This window comes from Nicotiana tomentosiformis, chromosome 9, assembly GCF_000390325.3.
Source record: "Nicotiana tomentosiformis chromosome 9, ASM39032v3, whole genome shotgun sequence".
NCBI classification, from domain to species: domain Eukaryota; kingdom Viridiplantae; phylum Streptophyta; class Magnoliopsida; order Solanales; family Solanaceae; genus Nicotiana; species Nicotiana tomentosiformis.
In genome coordinates this window covers 102,938,528-102,963,436 of record NC_090820.1, presented here as the reverse complement: position 1 = coordinate 102,963,436, position 24,909 = coordinate 102,938,528, and the positions used below count along the sequence as shown (strand labels likewise).

Below are 24,909 nucleotides of genomic sequence, written 5' to 3'. Positions count from 1 at the left end.
AATTTGTTATCTAGGGTTTTGATGGAATCTTTTGTAGGATGAGTTCTTATTACGTGTCTATATAATTGAGCCGTTGTATTTTTTTACTTGTTCAAGTGCGTATTTATTGTTGTTGATTGAATGGTCATCAATTGATTGTACCTATTATGTGTGTATTGCTTGGAAAAGGAACCATATTTAGGTAGTTATTAAACAACATAACTCCTAATATATGTGAGGAATCAATACGGAGAGTTTAAAGGTGGGATTAAGATCAACGAAACCTTGGTGCGATCTTAGTGAGCTGTGAATTAGTTCCAGCTAGCGTAGTTCGGAAGAATATATCTAGTAAATTGTTGTAGTTGTTCGGAAGAGAATACTTAGGCAAAATTATAGAAAACGTAGCGGGGAGAATTCCGACAATTGGGAAAATCATAACTCTAGACCTACTTAGTCTTGTTAGTTGATAATTTTACTACTTTTTGTATTCGTTAATTACTTAGTTTAATGTATAAACTACAATCTTTATAACTAGAAAATTATTTGAACTTGTATTTCTTAGCAATATTGAACAACTGTAGCTAAGCCTTAGTTCTCTGTAGGATTCGACTCCGGACTTTTAGACCGGATTATATCTGCAGCGACCGCTTATCCTTTTTAGGATTAGAGTTGGGTGTGATTACGTTACTTGATGCACAATACCGGTGCTTTAGAAAAATGTGGGATCATAATATTCTCCTCCCCTCTCGGTCCTTAGACACTTAACGGAAGATTCACATTGCAATTCAACCTCACTCTTGTAACTTTTGAATTTTTCGAATGCTTCATCTTTAGAATTTACAAGATAAACTATGCAAAATCTAGAGTAGTCATCAAGGAATGCAATAACATATTTCTTTCCTCCAATTGTAGGAGTACTATGAAAATCACTCTCAAGTCACTATGAATTAATTCAAGTAACTTAGTACTTCTCTAGATACTTAAAAAAGATTTCCTCGTGATCTTTGTTAATATGCAAGTTTTACATTTTCCACTATCCACAGTCATCATTTGTATCAAACCATATTTAGACATATCCGTCATTCTATGAAAATTAATATGTCCCAAACGAGAATGCCACAACGAAAAATTAGGATTAGAGTTGGATGTGATTAAATTTTAGCGCCGTTGCCGGGGAACTAACGGAGTAGTTGTAGGTGTACATATTGTTAGGTTGCAAGTTTGAACTTCTATTTTTGTTTTCTTATATTTGATTTTTTTTTGTTTTACTTGTTGATTTTAAGTAAGGCATTATGAGAGTTTACTTGTTGTTTTACTTAAACATGGCATCTTGGAATTATGAGAGTTTTGATGTTGGTAATTCTACTTATGATCCTCCTTATGCATATTGTGGAGGAAACCACTCATGGCAAAATTATCCAAATATTCCCGAGAGCGATTTTTGTGCACCAACTCAATCTTATGTATGGAATATGTGTGATATGTGTGGTGGTCAATATGGTCACATTCATGGTTGTAATTATATTTTTTATCCCCCCCCCCCCCAATCCCTTACTTAAACTTTTTTGGTGAAATTAATAGGAACAAAGAACCTAGGGAAGCTGACCTGAATGAGATCAAAGATATGTTAAAGTGTTTCATGGAATAAAGTAATGAGAAACAACTGCAAATACAAAGGCTATGTGATACTATCCAAAGGCAAGATACAACTATTCATAACCTGAAGGCACAAGTGAGTCAATTTAATGCCCAACAAGCTGATATTGTGGATAGTAGCAAAAAGGAGCATGCATTAGATGCAGAAATTGAGGTACTAATAGAGGAGTCCATAGTAGAACACCAACAATCAATCAAACTAGAATTTGAGGATGTCGATGTTGTAAAAGAGGTACTAGACTCAAAAAAAAAACAACTACAAGAAAGCCTGAAGCAGTTACAAGACCAAAGCAACACAGATACACAAGTATTAGAGGCTCGGGCCCAGCAGATTGGACGTTTGCTGCAAGAAAAGGGTGTCATCAGAATGAGGATTAAAGAGATAGCTGATTATGTTGTAATGAAATGCCATGAATGTGAAGACATGACCAAGTCTATGTTTTTTGCTTCTGTAATGACATTCGTCCGACAAGTGATGGTTGACCTAGACCGCCTCCAAGAAGATATTACCTGCAGGCCTATGCGGAGACCGGCTGATGTCCCGCAAGCCTCTGGAGTACCAGTTGATGCTATTATGTATTTTTATTTCCTTTAGTAGTCTGTGTTTTACTTTCTTTGAGTCTTGTTCGCCTTTGTCAAAGTTGTCTATTACTTTATGCCGAGTCTGTAGATTTTCCTTTTTTGCAGTCATCTCTACTTTAGTCCTTGTAATAGAAAATCCAAAAAGATTGTCTTTTATTAATGAAATAAATTATTTCGCGTCTATTGCTCTGAACTAGGTACTGATCTGATTCATGCGGCGTCATGATACGTAGGCAATCCCCATAGGATTCGATCATATTCTTAAAAGAAAAGAGGGGCCAAACTAAAAAAAAAAAGAGGAAAGAATAAGAGAGGGAAAAGTCAGGATTTGGAGAATTTGGAAAAGCCGGGATGAAACATACGAACCGTCGCAAAGCATTTAGGAACGTTAACTGCTCAGGTGCATTGCATATCCAATGTGCGATTACCTATCTGTAAATTGCTTTTAAAACTGACCAAGTTTTTGCGTGTGAACAGAGACAGGTTTTGTTTTAGGTGGTTAGTTTGTTGGCATCCTGGCAAGTCACCCTTATAACACCAGATCAAAGTACAAGGCAGTCATGACTAGCAAAGAATTGGACACGGGTGTTGTCGACCCACCAAGGGAGGTTGTAGAATCGGAGTCTGAATTGAAAGAAGAGGTCTACAGATTGAAGCATCAAATGGCAGAAATGTATCAAGCCTGGGTCAGGGGGCATCCCCCACCTTCATTCCCCGCTAACTACTCGAAAAATCCCGCTTTCATTCCACCACTATCACAAGCCCAAGATCCCATTACCATTGACCTTTCCCCTCAGCACGCACCAGGCTTTACCCCTTATCACCACTACCCTGGCACCTCGTCCCAAACCTTTCATGCTCTACCAGCCAAAACAACTGCATACCCTGCTCCGACATCCGCTCCTATTTTCGTAGCCCCTCCGCGAGCTACCCTCCACAGATCTTCTAGTGAACCCGCGTTCCAAGCTCCAAATACCCAATATTATGGTCCGGAACCAACTTTCAAAGTCGCGGATCTTTTTCCCGTGCCCCTCGCTTTGAACCTCTTGTCGAAACTGAGAAACCATCCCGGAATGTGGAGCAGGACGAGATGTTCAGGAAAGTGAAGAGCCTAGAGCAATCTTTGAAGAACATGCAAGGGATAGGAAGCCAAGTAAGTGTGGCTTACAAGGATTTATGCTTATTTCCGGATGTTCAATTGCCCGCTGGGTTCAAGATGCCCAAGTTTGACCCGTACGATGGACACGGAGATCCCGTGGCCCATTTGAGAGGCTTCTGCAGCAATATGAGAGGCGCCGGTGGGAAAGATGAATTATTAATGGCATATTTCAGTCAGAGTCTGAGTGGGGCAGCTTTAGAATTGTACACCCGCCAAGACACTAGCAAGTGGTACACATGGGATGACTTGGCTCAGGCCTTTGCTCGGCACTTTCAGTATAATATAGACATTGTCCCGGATCGCCTATCTTTGACCAAGGTAGAGAAGAGGCCCAATGAAAGCTTTAGGGAATATGGTTTCAGATGGAGAGAACAAGCTGCACGAGTCTACCCTCCAATGGAGGAAGATGAGATGGTCGAGTACTTTCTTCAAGCCCTAGAGCCCACTTACTTTGGCCATTTGATCTCAGCCATAGGTAAGTCCTTCAACGATGTGGTAAAGATGGGAGGAATGGTGGAAGAGGGACTCAAGTCAAGCAAGATCATGAGCTACTCTGCCATAAAAGCGACCACACAGGCAATTCAAAGTGGCACCGGAAGCCTGTTAGGCAAAAAGAAGAAAGAAGATGTCGCTATGTTTGTCTCTGGATCATGGCGTGGCCCAAGGGGTCCGCCTCACCAGTACACCCAAACTCGACCCCAACCTCAAGCCTACACCCAAGTTCCATATAATCCATCTCAGCACTATCTCCCGCCACAAGACCCTCGATATTCTGTCGAGCTACCCCAATACCATGTTCACCACGCACAGTCATATGCTCAACCCCCTCCTTACCCACAATGGCGTGCTCCAACTCCACAAAATCTTTATACTCCCCCACAACCATACCAAAACCCTACTGGTCCAAGTTTTCGACCGAAGCCAGATTACAGAAAAGAAAGGCAACAACGAAAAGAAACCTTCACCCCTCTTGGAGAGTCCTATACCAGTTTGTTTCAGAGTTTGAGGCAGTTGGACGTTTTGAGGCCGATTGAGCCCAAGATACCAAATCCGCCTCCAAGGAACCTTGACTATTCCCTCAGATGTGCATATTGTTCCGATGCCCCGGGGCACGACATAGAGAAGTGCTGGCATTTGAAGAGGGCGATCCAAGAGCTCATTGATACAAATCAAATTGTGGTCCAGAGCCCGGATGCGCCAAACATCAACCAAAATCCTTTGCCGGCCCATGCAGAGACACACATGATCGAGATAGTTCATAAGGATGGGGAGCCCAAAAACTCTTCCAAGTCTGTCATGATGATCCGGGCTAGCGAGAATAATCCAATCAAAGCGCTAGATTCTGCAAAAGCAATATCCTTGACGATTAAAGGGGTGTCGGAGAAGCCAAGCACGCTCAATGTGAAGCCTTCTGTATTGGTTGTGAAAGGGCCTCCGGTTGATGTCGAAGCGAACCAGGAAAGGCAAAAAGTGATCGTGCCAGGGGTCCCGGGCAAGCCGGTCATAATCGTGGAAGGGGCTCGTGTTACCCCCGTTATTATTAAGCCAGTGACCCAGTTGCCAATGGTTGACACAAAGGCCATCCCGTGGAATTACAAACAGGTGATAGTAACGTATAAAGGGAAAGAAGTAGAGGAAGAAGTCAATGGAACCGGAGGGCTGACTCGTTCCGGGAGATGTTTTACCCCAGAAGAACTGAGGAAAACCAAGCCATCCAAGGACGGCCACATCCCAGTAAAAAAGCCGGTCACCGAAGAAAAGGCTGAGGAATTCCTGAAAAAGATGAAAATGCAAGACTATTCCATTGTAGAACAGTTGAGGAAAACACCAGCTCAGATCTCTCTTCTGTCGTTGCTGATACATTCCGATGAACACCGCAAAGCCCTGATGAAGATTTTGAACGAGGCTCATGTTCCTGACAAGATCATGGTGAACCACTTGGAAAAGATTGCTAACAAGATTTTCGAAGCAAACAGGATCACTTTCTCGGATGATGAACTCCCTATAGAGGGTACAGAACACAATCGAGCTCTTTATCTCACAGTGAAGTGCGAGGATTCTGCTGTCTCAAGGGTACTGGTGGATAACGGTTCTAGTGCAAATATTTGCCCTCTGTCCACTTTGCAAAAGTTGAAGATTGGCACTGAAAGGATCCACATTAATAATGTATGCGTTCGAGGCTTCGATGGAGGAGGGAAAGATTCTGTCGGTGATATAATGCTCAATTTGTCAATAGGGCTAGTTGAGTTCACTATGGAGTTCCAAGTGCTAGATGTGGCTGTCTCTTATAACTTGTTGTTAGGCAGGCCCTGGATCCATGCTGCCAAGGCAATCCCGTCTTCTCTGCATCAAATGGTAAAGTTCGAATGGGACAGGCGGGAAATAGTTGTGCACGGTGATGAGAATTTATCTGCTTACAACGACACAATCATTCCATTTATTGAAGTTGAAGATGACAAAGGGCCTTGGGTTTACCAAATGTTCGAAACAGTGTCTGTCGAGAAATTTCCCTAAGGGGAATGCACTCCAGGTCCGAAGATACCATCCGCGTCCGTCATGGTAGCAAATGAAATGTTGAAGAATGGTTTTCTGCCGGGCAAAGGTCTGGGTTCATCTCTGCAAGGTATTGTGCACCCGTTGTGCCTACGTGAAAGTTTTGATACATTTGGTTTGGGATTCACACTCACAGGGAAAGACGTGAAAAGGGCTAAAAGTTTGAAAGGAAAGGCATGGTCACTCCCTAAACCTGTTCCGCATATTTCCAAGTCTTTCGTCAAGTCAGGGGTCACCAAACGCCCAATGTCAGTGGTCCCAAAACATGTGGTCGACTTTGATGAAGATTTGATCGAGAGGTTCCAGAGTCTGTTTGATGAGGTCAATATGGTCGAAATTGGGGAAGGTTCCAGTAATGCCGATGTGCAGTTTGTCGGACTAAACGTAAAGCTTAGCAATTGGAAAGCTACTCCTCTCCCCATCCGGAAGGAGTTTTGGTAGTTTGCTTTGTTTTCCTTTCTATCATCTGGGTTATTCCAGGGTTGTAACCCAGATTTTTCTTAGTTTTGTTTGTTTCAATGTACAAACCCTTCTATCCTTTTATTTTTTACAATTTCCAGTTTTTCCATTGATCCTGATAGCGTTTCATTTTTTATTTTTGCTTTTCTTTCTGTACAGTTCCTTTTATGCTGGTTTCAATGACATGACATGCATGAGAAATTTTCAGCCAAATCTTAAAAGCCAATCTAATTCTGAAACAACGATCCAAGAAGTAGAGGGTGATGATGAAACAGAATACGATGAAGAGGCGGCATTTGAGGAAGTCAGTAGAGAACTAAAACACTTCGAAGAAAAACCCAAGCCTAATTTGAATGAAACCGAAGCAATCAATTTAGGGGATCAAAATAATGATAGAGAAACCAAGATAAGTGTGCATCTGGAACCGCAAATCAAGGAAGAAATAATCAAAACACTATTTGCATACAAAGATGTCTTTGCATGGTCGTATGACGACATGCCGGGCTTGAGTACTGATTTGGTAGCTCATAAATTGCCAACCGACCCTACATTCCCTCCTGTCAAGCAAAAGTTAAGAAAGTTCAAGACTGATATGAGTGTAAAGATTAAAGAAGAAATCACAAAGCAACTGGAGGCAAAGGTCATTCGGGTCACTCAGTATCCCACTTGGTTAGCTAATGTGGTACCAGTACCAAAGAAGGATGGTAAGACGAGGGTGTGTGTTGATTATCGTGATCTCAACAAGGCAAGTCCAAAAGATAACTTTCCATTGCCGAATATCCACATTCTAATTGATAATTGTGCCAAGCACGAGATCAGGTCTTTCGTGGATTGTTATGCGGGATATCATCAGATCCTGATGGACGAGGAAGACGCAGAAAAGACAGCATTCATCACGCCATGGGGGACGTATTGCTACCGGGTAATGCCATTCGGTTTAAAGAATGCTGGGGCAACTTACATGAGGGCAATGACTACTATATTTCATGACATGATACACAAGGAAATTGAGGTTTATGTAGATGATGTGATCATAAAGTCAAAGAAGCAGTCCGACCATGTTGGGGATTTGAGAAAGTTTTTCCAAAGGCTCCGCAGGTACAACCTCAAGCTCAATCCGGCGAAATGTGCATTTGGTGTTCCGTCGGGGAAACTGTTGGGATTCATAGTCAGTCGACGCGGCATCGAGTTGGATCCGTCAAAGATTAAGGCCATCCAAGAACTACCACCACCAAAGAATAAAACTGAGGTGATGAGCCTGCTCGGGAGGTTAAACTACATCAGCAGGTTTATTGCTCAACTCACGACGACTTGTGAGCCCATATTTAAGTTACTAAAGAAAAATGCTGCGGTTAAGTGGACCGATGAGTGTCAAGAAGCATTTGATAAGATCAAGAATTACCTGCTGAACCCCCCTGTGTTGGTCCCGCCAGAACCTGGGAGACCTTTAATCCTCTATTTGACAGTCACGGATAATTCTTTTGGTTGTGTGTTGGGTCAACACGACATCACGGGCAAGAAAGAGCAAGCCATTTATTACCTCAGCAAGAAGTTCACTCCTTATGAGGTTAAGTATACTCTTCTTGAAAGGACATGTTGCGCCCTGACTTGGGTGGCGCAAAAGTTGAAGCATTATCTGTCATCCTGCACTACTTACCTCATTTCTCGCATGGATCCTCTAAGGTATATCTTTCAGAAGCCTATGCCCACAGGGAGGTTGGCAAAGTGGCAGATTTTACTCACAGAATTTGACATCATCTATGTGACTCGAACCGCGATGAAAGCCCAAGCCCTAGCCGATCACTTGGCCGAGAATCCGGTGGATGAAGTATATGAGCCACTGAAGACTTATTTTCCTGATGAAGAAGTGATGTATGTTGACGGGGCTGATCATGATGAAAATCCAGGTTGGAAACTCTTCTTTGATGGAGCTGCTAACCTGAAAGGTGTCGGAATAGGGGCTGTACTCATTTCTGAAACAAGGCATCACTACCATGTAACAGCTCGACTTCGATTTTATTGCACTAACAACATGGCTGAATATGAGGCATGCATTCTGGGTTTGAGGCTAGCTATAGATATGGGAGTTCAAGAAATATTGGTTTTGGGAGACTCAGATTTGCTGGTTCACCAGATTCAGGGAGAATGGGAAACCTGTGATTTGAAGCTCATACCGTATCGACAATGTCTGCATGATCTTTGTCAACGATTCAGGTCAGTAGAGTTCAGGCATATTCCCAGGATTCATAATGAGATTGCCGACGCCTTGGCTACTCTGGCATCAATGTTACACCATCCGGATGAGATTTATGTCGACCCTCTGCAAATCCAAATCCGTGATCAGCATGCCTATTGCAATGTGGTTGAGGAGGAACTTGATGGTGAGCCTTGGTTCCATGATGTCAAGGAATACATCAAATCAGGGGTATATCCGGCACATGCCACAGGCGATCAAAAGAGAACCATTCGACGTCTGGCTAGTGGATTTTTCTTAAGTGGGGGAATATTGTACAAGAGAACTCCAGATCTACGATTACTAAGGTGTATAGATGCTAAACAAGCCTCGACTATCATGGCCGAAGTGCATTCCGGGGTTTGCGGGCCACATATGAGTGGGTACGTCTTGGCGAAGAAGATTCTTCAAGCAGGTTATTATTGGCTCACCATGGAACGTGATTGCATCAGCTTTGTTCGCAAATGTCATCAATGCCAGGTGCACGGTGATTTGATTCATTCCCCGCCATCTGAGCTGCACACAATGTCGGCACCTTGGCCCTTTGTTGCTTGGGGCATAGATGTCATTGGACCAATTGAGCCGGCAGCGTCAAACGGGCATAGGTTTATTCTGGTGGCCATTGATTACTTTATCAAGTGGGTCGAAGCTGTAACTTTCAAGTCCGTGACCAAGAAGGCAGTGGTAGTTTTTGTTCATTCAAACATCATTTGCCGGTTCGGAATTCCCAAGGTAATCATCACAGATAATGCTGCTAACCTCAACAGTCATTTGATGAAAGAGGTATGCCAACAGTTCAAAATTATGCATCAAAACTCCACTCCATATCGTCCTAAGGCAAACAGAGCTGTTGAGGCTGCTAACAAGAACATAAAGAAGATACTTCGTAAAATGGTGCAAGGTTCGAGGCAATGGCATGAAAAGTTACCATTTGCTTTGCTAGGTTATCGCACTACTGTCCGCACTTCAATAGGTGCAACCCCCTATTTGCTGGTATATGGAACCGAGGCAGTGATACCTGCGAAAGTTGAGATTCCATCCCTGCGGGTCATTGTTGAAACTAAAATTGATAATGATGAGTGGGTCAAAACCCGGCTAGAGCAATTGAGTTTGATTGATGAAAAAAGATTGGCAGCAGTATGCCATGGTCAACTGTATCAGAGAAGAATGGCAAGAGCATACAACAAGAAGGTGCGTCCCCGAAAATTTGAGGTGGGTCAGCTGGTATTGAAACGCATCCTCCCACATCAGACTGAAGCTAAAGGCAAGTTCGCCCCAAACTGGAAGGGGCCGTTCATTGTGACAAAGGTGTTGCCCAATGGTGCTTTGTATTTAACAGACATAGAAGGTAAATGTGTGGATATGGCTATCAATTCTGATGCAGTCAAAAGATATTATGTATGATTTCTTTGCTTATCTTCAATCGCATTTTGTACTAGACACGTTCAAAGTTGGAATGACGAAGGCATTTTATTCTGCTATCCCAAATACTTTTAGCATTTGTTACCCCTTTTTTAGCCTTATTTATTTTCTTTCATACCCCTCTTTTGGAATCAGAAGCAGTGTTAGAAATATAAAAGAAATAAAAAAAGAGAAAAGAATAAAAAAAAAAAAGAAAAAAAAAGAAGGAAAAGAGAAAAGCAAAGAAAGAAAAAGAAAAGAAAGGAGAAAAAGAAAAGCAAATTAACAAAAACAAAACTCTTATTTTGGAACTACGTTAGACTTGATTCCTTTTAAGGATACGTAGGCAGCCTTACTCTGAGGTTCAGTCCCATCAAATAAAATTCAAAATTTCCCAGATTCAAAAAAGAACTGGGGCAGAAGTTTTAGTTTTGCAATAGGTCTGATTCCAAAAGTTGTAATTTTGAACCCTTTCATCTTAAGTCATGTTGAGCCTTATACCACCTTTTCTTTCTAACCCTTTCCAAAAGCCTACACTACGGTCCAAAGAAAGACCTTCCGATCAATCTTTGAGGATGCCAAGTCAAGTGAGATGGAGGTATGATTTCCATCATGGGTAACACTTTGTTCATTGGGTACAAGGAAAATAAATAAAATGAGAGAGTCTTATTGGTGAAAACCTTCACGGGCACCGTAAGGCGATGGTGAGCTGAGGAAAAATTTAAAATAAGAGAGTCTTATTGGTGAAAACCCTCACGGGTACCGTAAGGCGTTGGTGAGTTGAGAGATGAACAAATGAGAGAGGCTTGTCGGTGAAAACCCTTCGGGGCACTACAAGTCGAAAGAGGTTGGTGACTTTACAGAAAAGTTGGATCGTTGAAAGCCCGTTTTTTTTTAAGTATGAAGACATGACATGAACAGAAATGTGATTAGTTGGATGGATTAGGCTGATCAATCTGAGATGCATGTCATGATCATTAGAGCCAGCTGATTCATTCAGATAAGTCTCTTTTCCATTTTTCTTCAAATAGTCATCTCAGTTTTTCTTTTTTATTCCTAATTCTCGAAGTCACTTCGCTTCGTTTCTTTTGGGTCTATTTTTCTAAGTCTCTATCAAATTAGTCTTTTGTTAAGCAAGCAAGAAAGGATTTCAAAGCTCATTACCAGCTTTTTATTTGCACCAAGCGAAATTCGGCTAGGCACATCACAAGGGACATGATTTAGAATGAGCAATGCGGTGATAACTGAAGTTCATGCGGTCAAGTGATTCGCGAATTTATAGGAAATGCAAAGGTTCAACAGTTGTTAGAATGAAAGTGCCATACGACGAGTTGAGTGTAAGGGATTCAAGTCATTCAGAGGTTTTGTGTTCAAGGTCCGATTGAAAGGTCAAACAATTCTTTGTAGCCCGAAGCAGCTAATCAGAATGAAGCGGGATAGTGACAGAAGCAGACACCTTCAGCAAGGATGCCACAAACTAACCGCCACAGTTTCAAACTGACAAAATTTTCTTTGTTTCAAGCAGGGGCAAGAAATCTTGTTTGCTTTGCCAAGAATACTCCATGAGAAAGCATGTTCCAGATAAGTTCAGTTTTAAGTTTCCGGGACCCTCCTGGATAATGGGAGTTAATTTCAACTTTTCAGGACCCTCCTGGATAATGGGATTTAATTTCAAATTTTCAGGACCCTCCTAGATAATGGGATCTAGTTTTAAGTTTTCAGGACCCTCCTGGATAATGGGATGCAACTAACAATCAATGAATGTTCCTGGTACAAACTGGGGCAAAAACTTTTCTCTGTTTTGTCTGTGTTGTCATGATTGCAGGCGCCCACCTGAAAAACAAGGGAATTCATTTCTGTTTTAAGTCAGCACAGGCGCCCACCTGGAAAACAAGGGAATTTATTTCGGTTTTAAGTCATCAGGCGCCCACCTGGAGAACGAGGGAATTCATTTCAGTTTTTAAGACATCAAGCGCCCACCTGGAGAATGAGGGAATTTATTTTAAGTTTTTAAGTCATCAGGCGCCCACCTGCAGAATGAGGGAATTTATTTCGAGTTTTTAAGTCATCAGACGCCCACCTGGAGAATGAGGGAATTTATTTTAAGTTTTTAAGTCATCAGGCGCCCACCTGGAGAATGAGGGAATTTATTTCGAGTTTTTAAGTCATCAGGCACCCACCTGGAGAATGAGGGAATTTATTTCAAGTTTTTAAGTCATCAGGCGCCCACCTGGAGAATGAGGAAATTTATTTTAAGTTTTTAAGTTATCAGGCGCCCACCTGGAGAATGAGGAAATTTATTTCAAGTTTTTAAGTTATCAGGCGCCCACCTGGAGAATGAGGAAATTTATTTTAAGTTTTTAAGTCATCAGGCGCCCACCTGGAGAATGAGGGAATTTATTTCAAGTTTTTAAGTCATCAGGCGCCCACCTGGAGAATGAGGGAATTTATTTCAAGTTTTTAAGTCATCAGGCGCCCACCTGGAGAATGAGGGAATTTATTTTAAGTTTTTAAGTCATCAGGCGCCCACCTGGAGAATGAGGGAATTTATTTCAAGTTTTTAAGTCATCAAGCGCCCACCTGGAGAATGGGGGAATTTATTTTAAGTTTTTAAGTCATCAGGCGCCCACCTGGAGAATGAGAGAATTTATTTCAAGTTTTTAAGTCATCAGGCGCCCACCTGGAGAATGAGGGAATTTATTTCAAAGTTTTTTTCATCAGGCGCCCACCTGGAGAATGAGGGAATATATTTCAAGTTTTTAGGTCATCAGGCGCCCACCTGGAGAACGAGGGAATTCATTTCAGTTTAAAGTCATCAGGCGCCCACCTGAAGAACGAGGGAAGTCACCTGCAGCTAGCAAACATCAAGGTTCAAATCAAAAGTCCGCATGAAGAACCATTCAAGACTCAAGATCAAGCTTCAGAAGACTCATAGATAGGAATCTTGTAACTCGTAACTGATAGGCTTAGTTAGTTTCTTTTTCATTTTTGACTTTGGTGTAATAAGGAGCTCAGCAAGAAAGAGCAGCAGCAGCAACAACAACAGTGAAATCACAGCTTCTCGGTAGTTCCAGCTACCAAAATTTCCAGAACTACACTGACCTGATTCCTTTAAAGCCAAGGATATGTAGGCAACCTCTGAAGCACGGTTCGGTCAAACGTTTTCAAAATGCTTCCATGGAGTATACAAACGGTCAAAAATCGCTCGTATTTGCTCAATGTATCTTTGCTCGAAAACTCTTCGTGTTTCCAAGCAAAGAGGGACAGCTGTGAGCATGTGATTTTTGCCCGACTAAAATATTCCTATAGAAATTCACAAATAGATTTTTCTTAATTGTTTTTAGTTTTATAGAATTTGTAGGAATTTTGGTTAAAAGTTGCTTGCATTTAGTTGCATATTTAACATGCTAAAATCATAAGAAAAATACTAAAATATCTAAAGTATTTCGTGCATAACATTTTAGGTCTAGTTGCATTTAGGATTTAATTGCATGATTTAATTGCATTATTAAACGAAAATCACAAAAAATATGAGTCATTTTTACACTTTTAGCTTTAAATTGCAAATTAGTAATTCTTCTTTTATTAGTCTAAATTCATTAATTATGGTAAACTAGATAACTAGGTTTATTTCTATAAATTAGATTGATTTAGCACTTAATTTAGATTTTTAATTAATTAATTTTTATTAGGATTTAAATCAAGAAAAAAGAAAAGAAAAGAAAGAAAAAATCTGTTTGGTTCTGAATTTGGGCCAAAAACAATTTCTGGCCCAAACAATTCCCCCGAATTATCCAGCTCGCCCAGCCCAATGCCTCAACGTCTGAACCCATGACCCGTCCCAAACCGGCCGACCCGCCCTTATTTCCCCATTCAATCTCGGCCCTTCACTCCTAACTCATCCGATGGTTATTATTCACCCTCACCTAAATATATAAGCCTAATATCAAGAAACCCTAACCCTATCTCTATCCTAACCAAACAGCGCCCCCTCCACCTTCTCTCGCTGCTGCTATACCCGAAACCCACCGGAAAAATCAAACCCGCGCACCTCACGTGCTCCCTCCTCTCTCCTCATGCCACATAGCCTAACTAACTCTGACAACAAGATTATTCCTTCCGGATATTTCGCGTCTAGATTCTCTTTGGGGTGATTTTTAGATTAATGGGAGCCATGGATCGATTGACAATCAATCCATGCCCTCCATTTGTCCCGAAATATCGTCCACACAAAGAGTTGGGGGGTTTTGGATTTGAAAGGAGGGCAGGGCTATATATATCTAAGGTCTTAGGGAAGAAAGGGGGGAAGAGAAAAAAAAAGGGATCAGAGACAAAATTTCCGGGTAAATATTCTAGGACAATCTTTCAGTCCAAAACGGGAGAGAAGAAAAGTTCTAGGGTTTTGGAGAGTAAAACTTTTTCTTCGGCTTAAGTTTCTTCGCTAGGGCTTCTGTTCTTGGAGTTTCTAAACAAGAATACTAAAAAATTTAGTTTAGTTGTCAATTTCCTTCTCGAATTCTAGAAAACAAAAAAAAAATCAGTTTAGTTTTCTTAGTATTTCAGCTTTTCTTTTGGTTTTCTGATTTTAAAAAATGAAGATTATCTGAGGCCGGAAGCTGAGTCGAGGTTGTTCGAGCTGTTCATTGCTCGCTATTTGAGGTCCATTTGCGGCTCCATTCGCGCCGAGCAAATTTTAATCCGGGTTTTTGTTCGAGTCATAGCTGTCGTTTTGCTCAATCTTTGTTGTCGAACCTCATTGTATTCACTTTCAGCATTGATTGAAATCTTTACACGTGTCCAGGTTCATCTCTTTGCTCTTTCCTATCGTGTTATGGTATTGTTCGTAATGTGTTGCTAGTTAAGATTTTGTCAAAAAATGAAAAATGTCTGCAAGTTGGTTTAGGTGTGATTATTTTATAATGCAATTTTCTTGTGAATCCTACTGATTTTCTTTTATTAGTTTTGGTATGTTTGAACAAACTAGATTAGTGGTATGGATGTTGAGGGAGTATCTAATTAGTGATTTACGCCTTATGGTCTTCATGAGTATTTTTTGTGGATTCTTGTTAGCTTCATTGTGAAATGAGTGCTGAAATTTCTTTGAAATTATTTCTTTGTCGGCTCAGCTCTATCTTTCGAATTAAGCTGCATATCTTGGGGTTAAAACAATAGATTCACTGTTATGTGGAGTAGAACTTTGAATTGTTTAGAACAAATTGTGAAGAAATGTTGCCTTCTCCAATCCAAACCTTTACTTAGTGGATTTCTGTTGAGTATTCTTCTTTCCAGTCTAGGTAGGTTCTTATCTTATCATTGTTTAGTTGAATGAAGTTGAAATTGTTTTAAAATTGTACTGTTTCCCATACTCCATGTCTTTTTTTTTTTTTTTTCATAATCCCGGAAACCTCTAAGTCGATTGAGCTATTAGAGCTGTTTTTTTTGGAGCCATGGACTGCTGTCGTTGCTATTGCTGTTTTACTGAGCTTTAACGTTCTCTTATCTCGCTTTCATTTGTTTTTTTTTAGAATTGGTTTGTGCAATCAGGTATTCATTTGAGAACCTGTCTCTGTATTGGTAAACAGGAATTAATTCCTCTGTTCTCTCCATGAAACTTCGACTCATTGTTGCCTTTGCATGATTGAATCCTTTTCTGAGTAGTTTGTCTATTAGAAGATTTAAACTTGTTTAACTTCATGGCGATTTATTTCTATTTTGCTTGGGGTCACGAATGTTGAAAAGAGAAGATTCTGTTGTTTTAATTTATGCTCCTTTAAATTTCGTTGATAGCTTATGTTGTTCTTCTACATGTTAAAACATATTCATGAACCTGACTAATGTTAAGTTGGGTTAGCTGTTTGTATAATACGAGATTTCCAATTGAATGCCACTTTAGCTCGGAAATCTGGATTTCGGCTAACTAGCATCTGGCGAACACAATTAGGAAGGCCGTTTGTAATTTCGATTGAGTTACATTGTTCGTATCATGAATTGAAAGGGAAGTTAGGAAATAATCGACCTTCTAGGCCCAATGTTTTTTTAGCCCACTTGTTTGTTTATGAACCAGAACTGAAATCAAATTACGATGTCCATAAAGTAGTTATTAATTTACAATTATCATACATTAATCTCACAATGTAGGTAATCAATCTTGAACATCGTAGTTTTCTTTAGGTGCGATTAAATAAATTGTAGTGACTATGGGTACGGTTCCCGTGGCATAGTCATGATACGTAATCCCCAATTCGGGTGTGCATTTCATGTGACCCGACCATAACTTCAAACAATAATAAAAATAAGTATGTCGTAAATCGCGGGTGCATTTCATGTGGCGCGATTTGCGATATATGCCAGAATGACAAGTGTACGACATCGTGACTTGTTCCAGAAATAATTTCATAAATAATTAAAAGCGGTTAAAAAGTAAAAATGCACAATAGGTTTTAAATATGTAATAAATCAGATAATTAGGCCAAGTATTAATTGTTAAGCGACCGTGCTAAAACCACGAAACTCGGGAGTGCTTCACACCTTCTCCCGGGTTAACAGAATTCCTTACCCGGTCTTCTGTGTTCGCAGACCATAAATGGAGTCAAATTTCCTCGATTTGAGATTTAAAATAAACCGGTGACTTGGGACACCATAACTTATTCCAAGTGGCGACTCTATTTTTAATGAATAATCTCATTTCGATTAATGTCACTTTAATTGGAAAAACTCCCTATCCCCCACCCCGTTCGGGAAAAAAAGGAGGTGTGACAGCTCTGGCGACTCTGCTGGGTTCCCCTCACATTTCTCTTCTATTTATAGAAAAAATTTCGGAATTTTCAGATTTTTATTTTTTATTTATTTTTATTTTTTCATTAAAAAGAATTTAAACTTCCCATTTTTCATATTTTTTTAAAAAAAAATAATTCCTCACTTTCCTTTACTTTTATTTTTTAATTTCTCACTTTTATTTACTTTTAATATATTTAAAATCCCACTTTTTTAACTTTTCTTTTTTTAAATTTCCACTTACTTTTACTTTTATTAAAAAAAATCTGATACCCTAACTTTTATTTTTTAATTCCAACTTTATTTTACTTTTCATTTTTTTAAATTTCCACATTCTTTTACTTTTATTTTTTTTAATTTTTCACTTTCTTTTACTTTTTTATTAAATAATTTCTACCTACTTTTACTTTTACTTTTTAATTTTATATTTCTACTTTTACTATTTTTTTTAATTCCCATCCGCAATTTTAAAAAAATAAAAAAATAATTTATTTTTGGTTTTTTTAATTCATTTTATTTAAAAATAAAAATAAAAATAATACTAATAGTAATAATTGATCTTTTAAATTATTATTAATTTTTACCCTATATAAAAAAATATAACAAAGCTAAAAAATATATGTATTAAATTTCTAAAAATATTTACATAGTAGAAGGTGATAAAAATTCAAATATAGTCAAAACTTAGGTGCTCACAGCTGCCCCTCTTTGCTTGGAAATATGAAGAGTTTTTAGGCAAAGACTAAGTGAGCCATGTGACTAATTTTTTACCAAATCATTATTCAAAAGGAAAAGAAATAAAAGATAGGGTGCAATCGAGTCTTAGTTTTGGACAGCCTACATATCCCGGGTTATAGAGGAATCAGGTCGCGTGTCGTTCAAGGAGAATTGTGGAATGATTAGTTGAGGAGTTGGGTGAGGTTCCGCCGAGGCTCCGATCCGTTGTCCTGCTATTATATCAAAATAAAAAAGAAACTAAACAAGCCTATTAGATATGAGTTACAAGATTCCTATCTATGAGTCTTCAGAAACTTTATCTTGAGACTTGACTGGTTCTTCATGCAGACTCTGATCTAAACCATGATGCTCTCTAGCTGTAGGTTCTAGTTCATTGTTCTATAGCTTCTTCTAATCAAAACGGGACTCCAATGCTCGTGGCTTCAGTCATGTCTTGAGCATTCCACATTTTTTCAATTGCTTTTGCATTTTGGATTCACTTATTTTTTCTTTTCTTTTATTCTGAATTGAGACTTTTTCTTTTGGTCATCTCGAACCCTGTGCCTCGAGGTAAAACCTACTTAGACACCAAAACAAACAAACAAACGAAATTTTTCTGCCCCAGTTTGCACTAGAAAAATTTCGTGAGTTATAGTAATAAAATTCTAAACTACTTCTTTATTGAAAGCAATAAAGGTCGGGAGTGGTATACCCTAAAAAAGTCATGTTTTTATTTTTGGATGGTGTTCTTTTATTGTCAAAAGGATGTCTCAACTAAGGATTGGTGTACCTTATGTTGGAAAAATATGGCCAGGGAATGGGATACCCTATATTGGCAAAGATATCGGGGAGTGGTGTACCTTGCATTTCAGATCAAATCAACTAGGGAGTGGAGACCCTATGTTGGAAAACCAGACTAGGGAGTGGAGACCCTATGTCTAAAAACATCAACTAGGAAGTGGAGACCCTATATTGGAAAAGCGGCTAAAAGGTGGAGACCCTATGTATAAAATAATAATCAACTAGGGAGTGGAGACCGTATGTTGGAAAAGCAGACTAGGGAATGGAGACCCTATGTCTAAAAACATCAACTAGGGAGTGGAGACCCTATGTTGGAAAAGAGACTAGGGAGTGGAGACCCTATGTCTAAAATAAAATCAACTAGGGAGTGGAGACCCTATGTTGGAAACATCAACTAGGGAGTGGAGACCCTATGTTGGGAAAGAAACTAGGGAGTAGAGACCCTATATCTGAAATAAAATCAACTAGGGAGTGGAGACCCATTGTTGGAAAAGAGACTAGGGAGTGGAGACCCTATGTCTAAGATAAAATCAACTAGGAAGTGGAGACCCTATGTTGGGAAAGGTGACTAGGGAGTGAAGACCCTATGTCTAAAATAAAATCAACTAGGGAGTAGAGACCCTATGTTCGAAGAGTGACTAGGGAGTGGAGACCATATGTCTAAAAAAATAAAAATCAACTAGGGAGTGGAGACCCTATATTGGAAAGGAGACTAGGGAGTGGAGACCCTATGTCTATAATAAAATCAACTAGGGAGTGAAGACCCTATGTTGGAAAAGCAGACTAGGGAGTGGAGATCCTATGTCTAAAAACACCAACTAGGGAGTGGAAACCCTAAGTTGGAAAAGCGACTAGGGAGTGGAGACCCTATGTCTAAAATAATCATCAACTAGGGAGTGAATACCCTATGTTGGAAAAGCAGACTATGGAATGGAGACCCTGTGTCTAAAAATATCAACTAGGGAGTGGAGACCCTATGTTGGAAAAGAGACTAGGGAGTGGATACCCTATGTCTAAAATAAAATCAACTAGGAAGTGGAGACCCTATGTCGGAAAAAAGACTAGGGAGTGGAGACCCTATGTCTAAAAATTATCAACTAGGGAGTGGAGACCCTATGTTGGAAAAAAGACTAGGGTGTGGAGACCCTATGTCTAAATAACTTCAACTTGGGAGTGTAGACCCTATGTTGGAAAAGAGACTAGGGAGTGGAGACCCTATGTCTAAAAACATCAACTAGGGAGTGGATACCGTATGTTAGAAAAGAGACTAGGGAGTGGAGACCCTATGTCTAAAATAACATCAGCTAGAGCGTGGAGACCCTATGTTAGAAAAGAGACTAGGGAGTGGAGACCCTATGTCTAAAATAAAAAGAGAATAGGGAGTGGAGACCCTATGTCTAAAATAAAAAGAGACTAGGGAGTGGAGACCCTATGTCTAAAATATCATCAACTATGGAGTGAGACCCTATGTTGGAAAATCATCAACTAGGGAGTGGAGGACCCTATGTTGGAAAGGAGACTAGGGAGTGGAGACCCTATGTCTAAAAAAACTTCAACTAGGGAGTGGAGACCCTATGTTGGAAAAGCATCAACTAGGGAGTGGAGACCCTATGTTGGAAAAGAAACTAGGGAGTGGAGACATTATGTCTAAATAACTTCAACTAGGGAGTGGAGACCCTATGTTGAAAAACGCAGGTAGGGATTGGAGACCCTACACTACCATGATTTTGATCTTTTTCTTTTTTTCTTTGTTATCCTTTTCATCATCATTTATTTTTTTATTTTATTTTTTATTTCAGAGAATGAGTAAATGTGGGAAAGAATGTTTTGGAGGAGACTTCCCTGTTGGAGTAGTTACTGCAAAACTGTTTCTAGCCTGTGCACAATTTCTTTTTGGTTACACTTGCTTCTTGCAAGATTGATTTTGGATTGCACATGTTTCCTGTTTTTTTCAAATAAAGAACAATTTGTCAGTTTGAAATGGTGGTTGGTTTTGTGGCCTTGATTATTTCAGTCACTTGATCTCGGCCCTTTCAGCTGCAACTGATTGTTTCCTGAATACTGATTGCATTTCTAACCTTGGAGAACCCCTGGCTTTCCTAGACTTTTCCATGACGGTCAGTCACGTGGGACTTAACCTTTTCAACTTTATTTTGCCTTTGTGGGAATTTGACTTTGAATTTCCTCTTTCAACAGTTTTTGATTTTGAAGCATCGGCCCCATGGCCAGTCGGAGTCGACTTGATGCCCCTGCCGAGGCTGGGTGCCTTTTTTGCATATTGGCTTGTATCAAGTGAGAACCCTGTAAATCAGTCTTTTCATCCTTTCTTTGTCTTAGTTTCAAAACAGAGTTAGGCCGAAAGGATTCAAAGAAAAGCAAACAATGGAATGAACAAAGGAATTTAGACGAGAGGTATCCCTTTCAGGGAAAAGAAAGAAGGACTTATCTGAAGTGTATACGGACTTCAATGAACATGACATGCCTCTTGGACTAGATGTCTGATCTGTGTAAATCGTCCAACTCTCAAAAATTCATCACAACTCTTGCCTTGAGACTGAGAAACTTTTCCCGGGACTGTGTCGATACCAGTGACTGTGAGGATCCTCTTTTCGATCAGTGGCGCCCTTTGCGGGTTTTAACTAGTTGGCCTCTCTCATTTCTATTCTCACCATCGCCTTATAATGCTCTTTGTGAGTATTCACTAACAAGACTCTCTCATTTTCAAATTTCTCTTCTTACCATCGCCTTACGGTGCCCGTAAGGGTTTTTACCAATAAGACTCTCTCATTTTATTTCTCTCATTTTGTTGTATCAGATCCGGGTAACTGTATCCTCCCATTTTGAATCTCTTTGTCGATTGATCGGAAGGACTTGAAAAGGATTTGGGTAAAAAGGATTTGGATTGAATTACAACTTTGGAACCTTTCAGATAAAACCATCGCCAAACCATTATAAATTCTACCCTAGTTTCAACTTTTGGGGAATGTGGATGTTTATTTTGGTGTGACTGAACCATAGAGAGAGGCTGCCTACGTATCCTTTCGGAATCAAGTCAAACGTAGTTCAAGGAACTTTGTTTCTGATTTTCTTTTGTTTTGATTTTCTTTTCTATTTTGGTTTCTTCTCTTTCTTTTTCCTTTCCTTTTTCCTCATTTTTCATTTCATTTGATTTTTCTCTTCTTTTTTTTTTGCAATAATGCTTTCAGGTTCCAAAGAGGGTAATGAAAGAAAAGGTAACCGACTCAAAGGGTTTGCAAAGGGTTTATAGTGTTTCGGTATCAAGAATGAAAGCCTTCGTCATCCCAATCAGAGAGCATTAAAGTTGCGTAAAAGGGTCAAACAAAATACCTTTTGACCGTGTCTGCACTGACAGTTGTCTCAGGGTCATTTCCTTTGATGTTTTCTAGGAGTGACGCACTCTTTTGGCAGTACATCTCGTTATAATGTATGGGGCATTCCAATCCAGAGCCAATTTTTCTTTAGCTGTTCCGATTCTTTATTTTATTTCCTTAAACCTATCTTGATTGCATTTTGATTCTTGATTCATTATTTCGGAGTCTGACAATGTTTTAGGGTCTGAGCATGAAGTCCGCAAGCATGTCACGTTATTGAAATCTACATTTAACAGAACTGAAGAAAGAATAAGAGAAGTGACAAAATTAAGAAAAGAGACATTCCTGGACAATGAAATATTAATTTCATTTGATTTCTTTTTTCCAAATTTTTGTTTTGTTGAATTTTAAAGATAGAAGGGTTTACATCGGAAAGTAAGACAATAAAGTAAAATATTCGGATCACACCATGAGATAATCCGGACGCAGAAAGGATAGCAAGACTGGCTACCGAGACTCCCATCTGATGGGGAACATTCAAGCTTGGCGGCCATTTTTTGGCTTTTCCTATGTCTCGACAATGGCTCCAATGGCCTTCAGTGTCGGATCAAATTCCTCATCTTCACAAATCAATCCGATTACTGTCCCAGTATGAGAAGGCAAATGATTGTTCATCATATTAGGGTCCTCTTCGTCCCTAAGCATTATTGTCTGGACCTCGATGAGGTCTTCCACTGCTCTTTTAAGAGTCCAACAATCTTCAGTGTCATGCCCCACTGCTCCTGAATGATATTCACATCTAGCATCAGCTCGGTGCGAGGGGGACTCGGGGTTCGGCCGGTTCAGGGGCACTGGTTGTAGCAGACCTAGCCTGATTAGCTTTTGAAACAAACTTGAATACGATTCACCAATAGGGTGAACTGATTCCTTCTGAGGGGCTCTCTTGGGCGAGGATTGTATTGGGGAACATTTGGTTGGGGATTATATGGAGCTTGGTAGGGACGGGCATTTCTAGGATGTGGAGCTCGATTTTGTGTATAATGTTGTGGTTGCGTGTAAGGTTGCACGTTCATCACCGCATAGGGAGGCGGTGCCACGGCATAAGCAGCATCTTGATGGGGATAATAGTGTTGTGAGACCTTAGGAAGCATATATGATTGGTTGAATGACATGTGGGGTCCCTCGAGCTTGAAGCCATCATGGCTCCCTCTTCTCTCCCGTTTTTGTTCATCAAAACCCCCGAACCATTCATAACGGCCTATGATGTGGCCTTAAAGGCAGCATGACTCAAGATTCGGCCCATTTTTAAACCATTTTCGATCATCTCCCCAATTTTGATAGCCTCAGCGAACGGATTACCCATATCAGACATCATGTTCTAGAAGTAGTCCGCCTCTTGGGCCTGTTGGAAGATCGTAACCATTTATGCTTCGTCCATTTGAGGCTTTACCTTGGCGGCTTGCTCGCGCCATTTGACAGAATATTCACAAAAAATATTTCGCGGTTTTCTTTGTCAAACTGGACACAGAGTTCTCTCTTTGAATTTTTTGCTCTTGCTTTTTTTTTTTCACTCTTTGTTTTCTTTGTTATTTTTGTCACTCTTTTCTTTCTTTTTCACTCAAATATTTTTTTTTTATTTTATTTTACTCAATTTGTTTATGGCTATGATCGAATCTGATGGGGATTGCCTACGTATCATGACACTGCATGAATCAGATCATTACGTAGTTCAGGAAGATCAGAAATAGATTAACCCAATTGTTTTTATATAAAGTCTTTTAAATATTATTTTTTTTCTTTTTTTTATTTATGGAATTTTGAATTTTTTTTATTTTTTAAAAAGAAGAAATTCTAAAGAAAATATTTTGGATTTTGATTTGAAATATCTTTTTGTTTTTTTTTTTCGAATGAAAGACTTCGGAAAAGAAGGAAAATATTTTTGGATTTAATTTTTTTTTTGATTTTCTAAGGAAAGAATTCTAAAGAGGGAATTAAGGAAAGGGAAAATATTTTTGATTTTTTTTTTTTGAAAATTGGTGCCGGAATCGATGAGGTTTGCCTACGTATCTCACATTCGGTGAGAATCAGACTCGCGTAGTTCGATCAATTTTGACACAACAAGAAAACATGACTTTTGTAAATATTGGCTTATTTTCTTTTTTTTTTTATATATATAAAAAAATATTTCAGCAGAGTTTCGGAATTTTTCAAATACCTACCTTTCACTCCTTTTTATTTTTGATTTTTTGGTTTTTCTTTTTTGATTTTCTTTCCCTATTCTAGAAACCGGTCAACATGCAAGCCGAAACAAACATAAGCACAAGTAGCACGTAAAAATGCACCATGATGGTTTTTTATATTGGGTACACCTATCTTAGATGGACACAACCCGTGTGTTGAGTCCCCAAAGTCAAATGCACGTGATGCAAACAAACGTACCTACTAGGGATCCGGCATGAGGTTATGTCATTCTAAGTTTAAATCCTGGATGTATTGTTCTAGACCTGGCTTACCCGAGCGGACAACTCGAGCCGAAGTGGGGCAGCGTATCGGGAATACAGAAGTTTCACTGGCTTTGTAACTTGTCCGATCCTCGTTCTAAAATTAGGGTATAACTCTAACAGAAAAGAAGCCACGCGAAGCGCACGCTTCCCATAAGAGTTAGAAGACTCACTGAGAATAAGGGTTTTCGTAACAGTTTATATACAGTTCACAGCAATATCAAAGCGGTAAAGAGCAGCAATTAGCACATTAGGCTCAAATACGTAAAAAATCAGATAATAAACAAAAACCAAGTATAAAAGTCATCTAAGCTCGAATTCTGAACCCTGAACCAGAAGTTCTGGGTTCGTTTCCCCAGCAGAGTCGCCAGAGCTGTCACGCCTCCTTTTTTCTGAGGGGGTAGGTGATAGGGAGTTTTTCCAATTTAAGTGACATTATTCGAAATGGGATTATTTATTTATTTAGAGTTGTCACTTGGAATAATTTATGGTATCCCAAGTCACCGATTTATTTTAGAATCTCAAATCGAGGAAATTTGACTCTTATTTATGGTCTGCGAACACAAAAGACCGGGTAAGAAATTCTGTTAACCCGATAGAAGGTGTGAGGCACTCCCGAGTTCTGTACTTTTAGCACGGTCGCTCAACTATTAATAATTGGCCTAGTTATCTGATTTAATATATGTTTTAAACCTATATGTGCATTTTTATTCCTTTTAACCGCTTTTAATTATTTATGGAACTTATTAGAACAAGTCGAGA

At 39.5% G+C, this 24,909-nt stretch overlaps 2 protein-coding genes across 2 annotated transcripts; both read left to right on the top strand.

Annotated features, from left to right (window-relative positions):
- Positions 1-3,307: 3,307 nt before the first annotated feature.
- LOC108947409 (uncharacterized) lies at positions 3,308-5,890 on the top strand. Its single transcript, XM_070185452.1, has 2 exons — positions 3,308-3,851; positions 4,611-5,890. Exons 1-2 carry the CDS (start codon positions 3,308-3,310, stop codon positions 5,888-5,890), a joined length of 1,824 nt encoding a protein of 607 aa, XP_070041553.1.
- Positions 5,891-8,420: 2,530 nt separating this feature from the next.
- Positions 8,421-21,634, top strand: LOC138891455 (uncharacterized). Its single transcript, XM_070185451.1, has 5 exons — positions 8,421-8,813; positions 9,102-9,812; positions 20,114-20,181; positions 20,329-20,431; positions 21,521-21,634. The coding sequence occupies exons 1-5, from the start codon at positions 8,421-8,423 to the stop codon at positions 21,632-21,634; spliced, it is 1,389 nt and encodes a 462-aa protein (XP_070041552.1).
- Positions 21,635-24,909: the final 3,275 nt, after the last annotated feature.

Coding starts and splice junctions, on each gene's coding strand:
- LOC108947409 (XM_070185452.1), top strand. CDS start 3,308: ATGTTCAGGAAAGTGAAGAGCCTAGAGCAATCTTTGAAGAACATGCAA. Junction 3,852..4,610: donor CCATTTGATCTCAGCCATAG/GTAAGTCCTTCA, acceptor CGGCCCATGCAG/AGACACACATGATCGAGATA.
- LOC138891455 (XM_070185451.1), top strand. CDS start 8,421: ATGGCTGAATATGAGGCATGCATTCTGGGTTTGAGGCTAGCTATAGAT. Junction 9,813..20,113: donor CAAGAGCATACAACAAGAAG/GTGCGTCCCCGA, acceptor TTTTTATTTCAG/AGAATGAGTAAATGTGGGAA. Junction 20,182..20,328: donor GGAGTAGTTACTGCAAAACT/GTTTCTAGCCTG, acceptor TGATTATTTCAG/TCACTTGATCTCGGCCCTTT.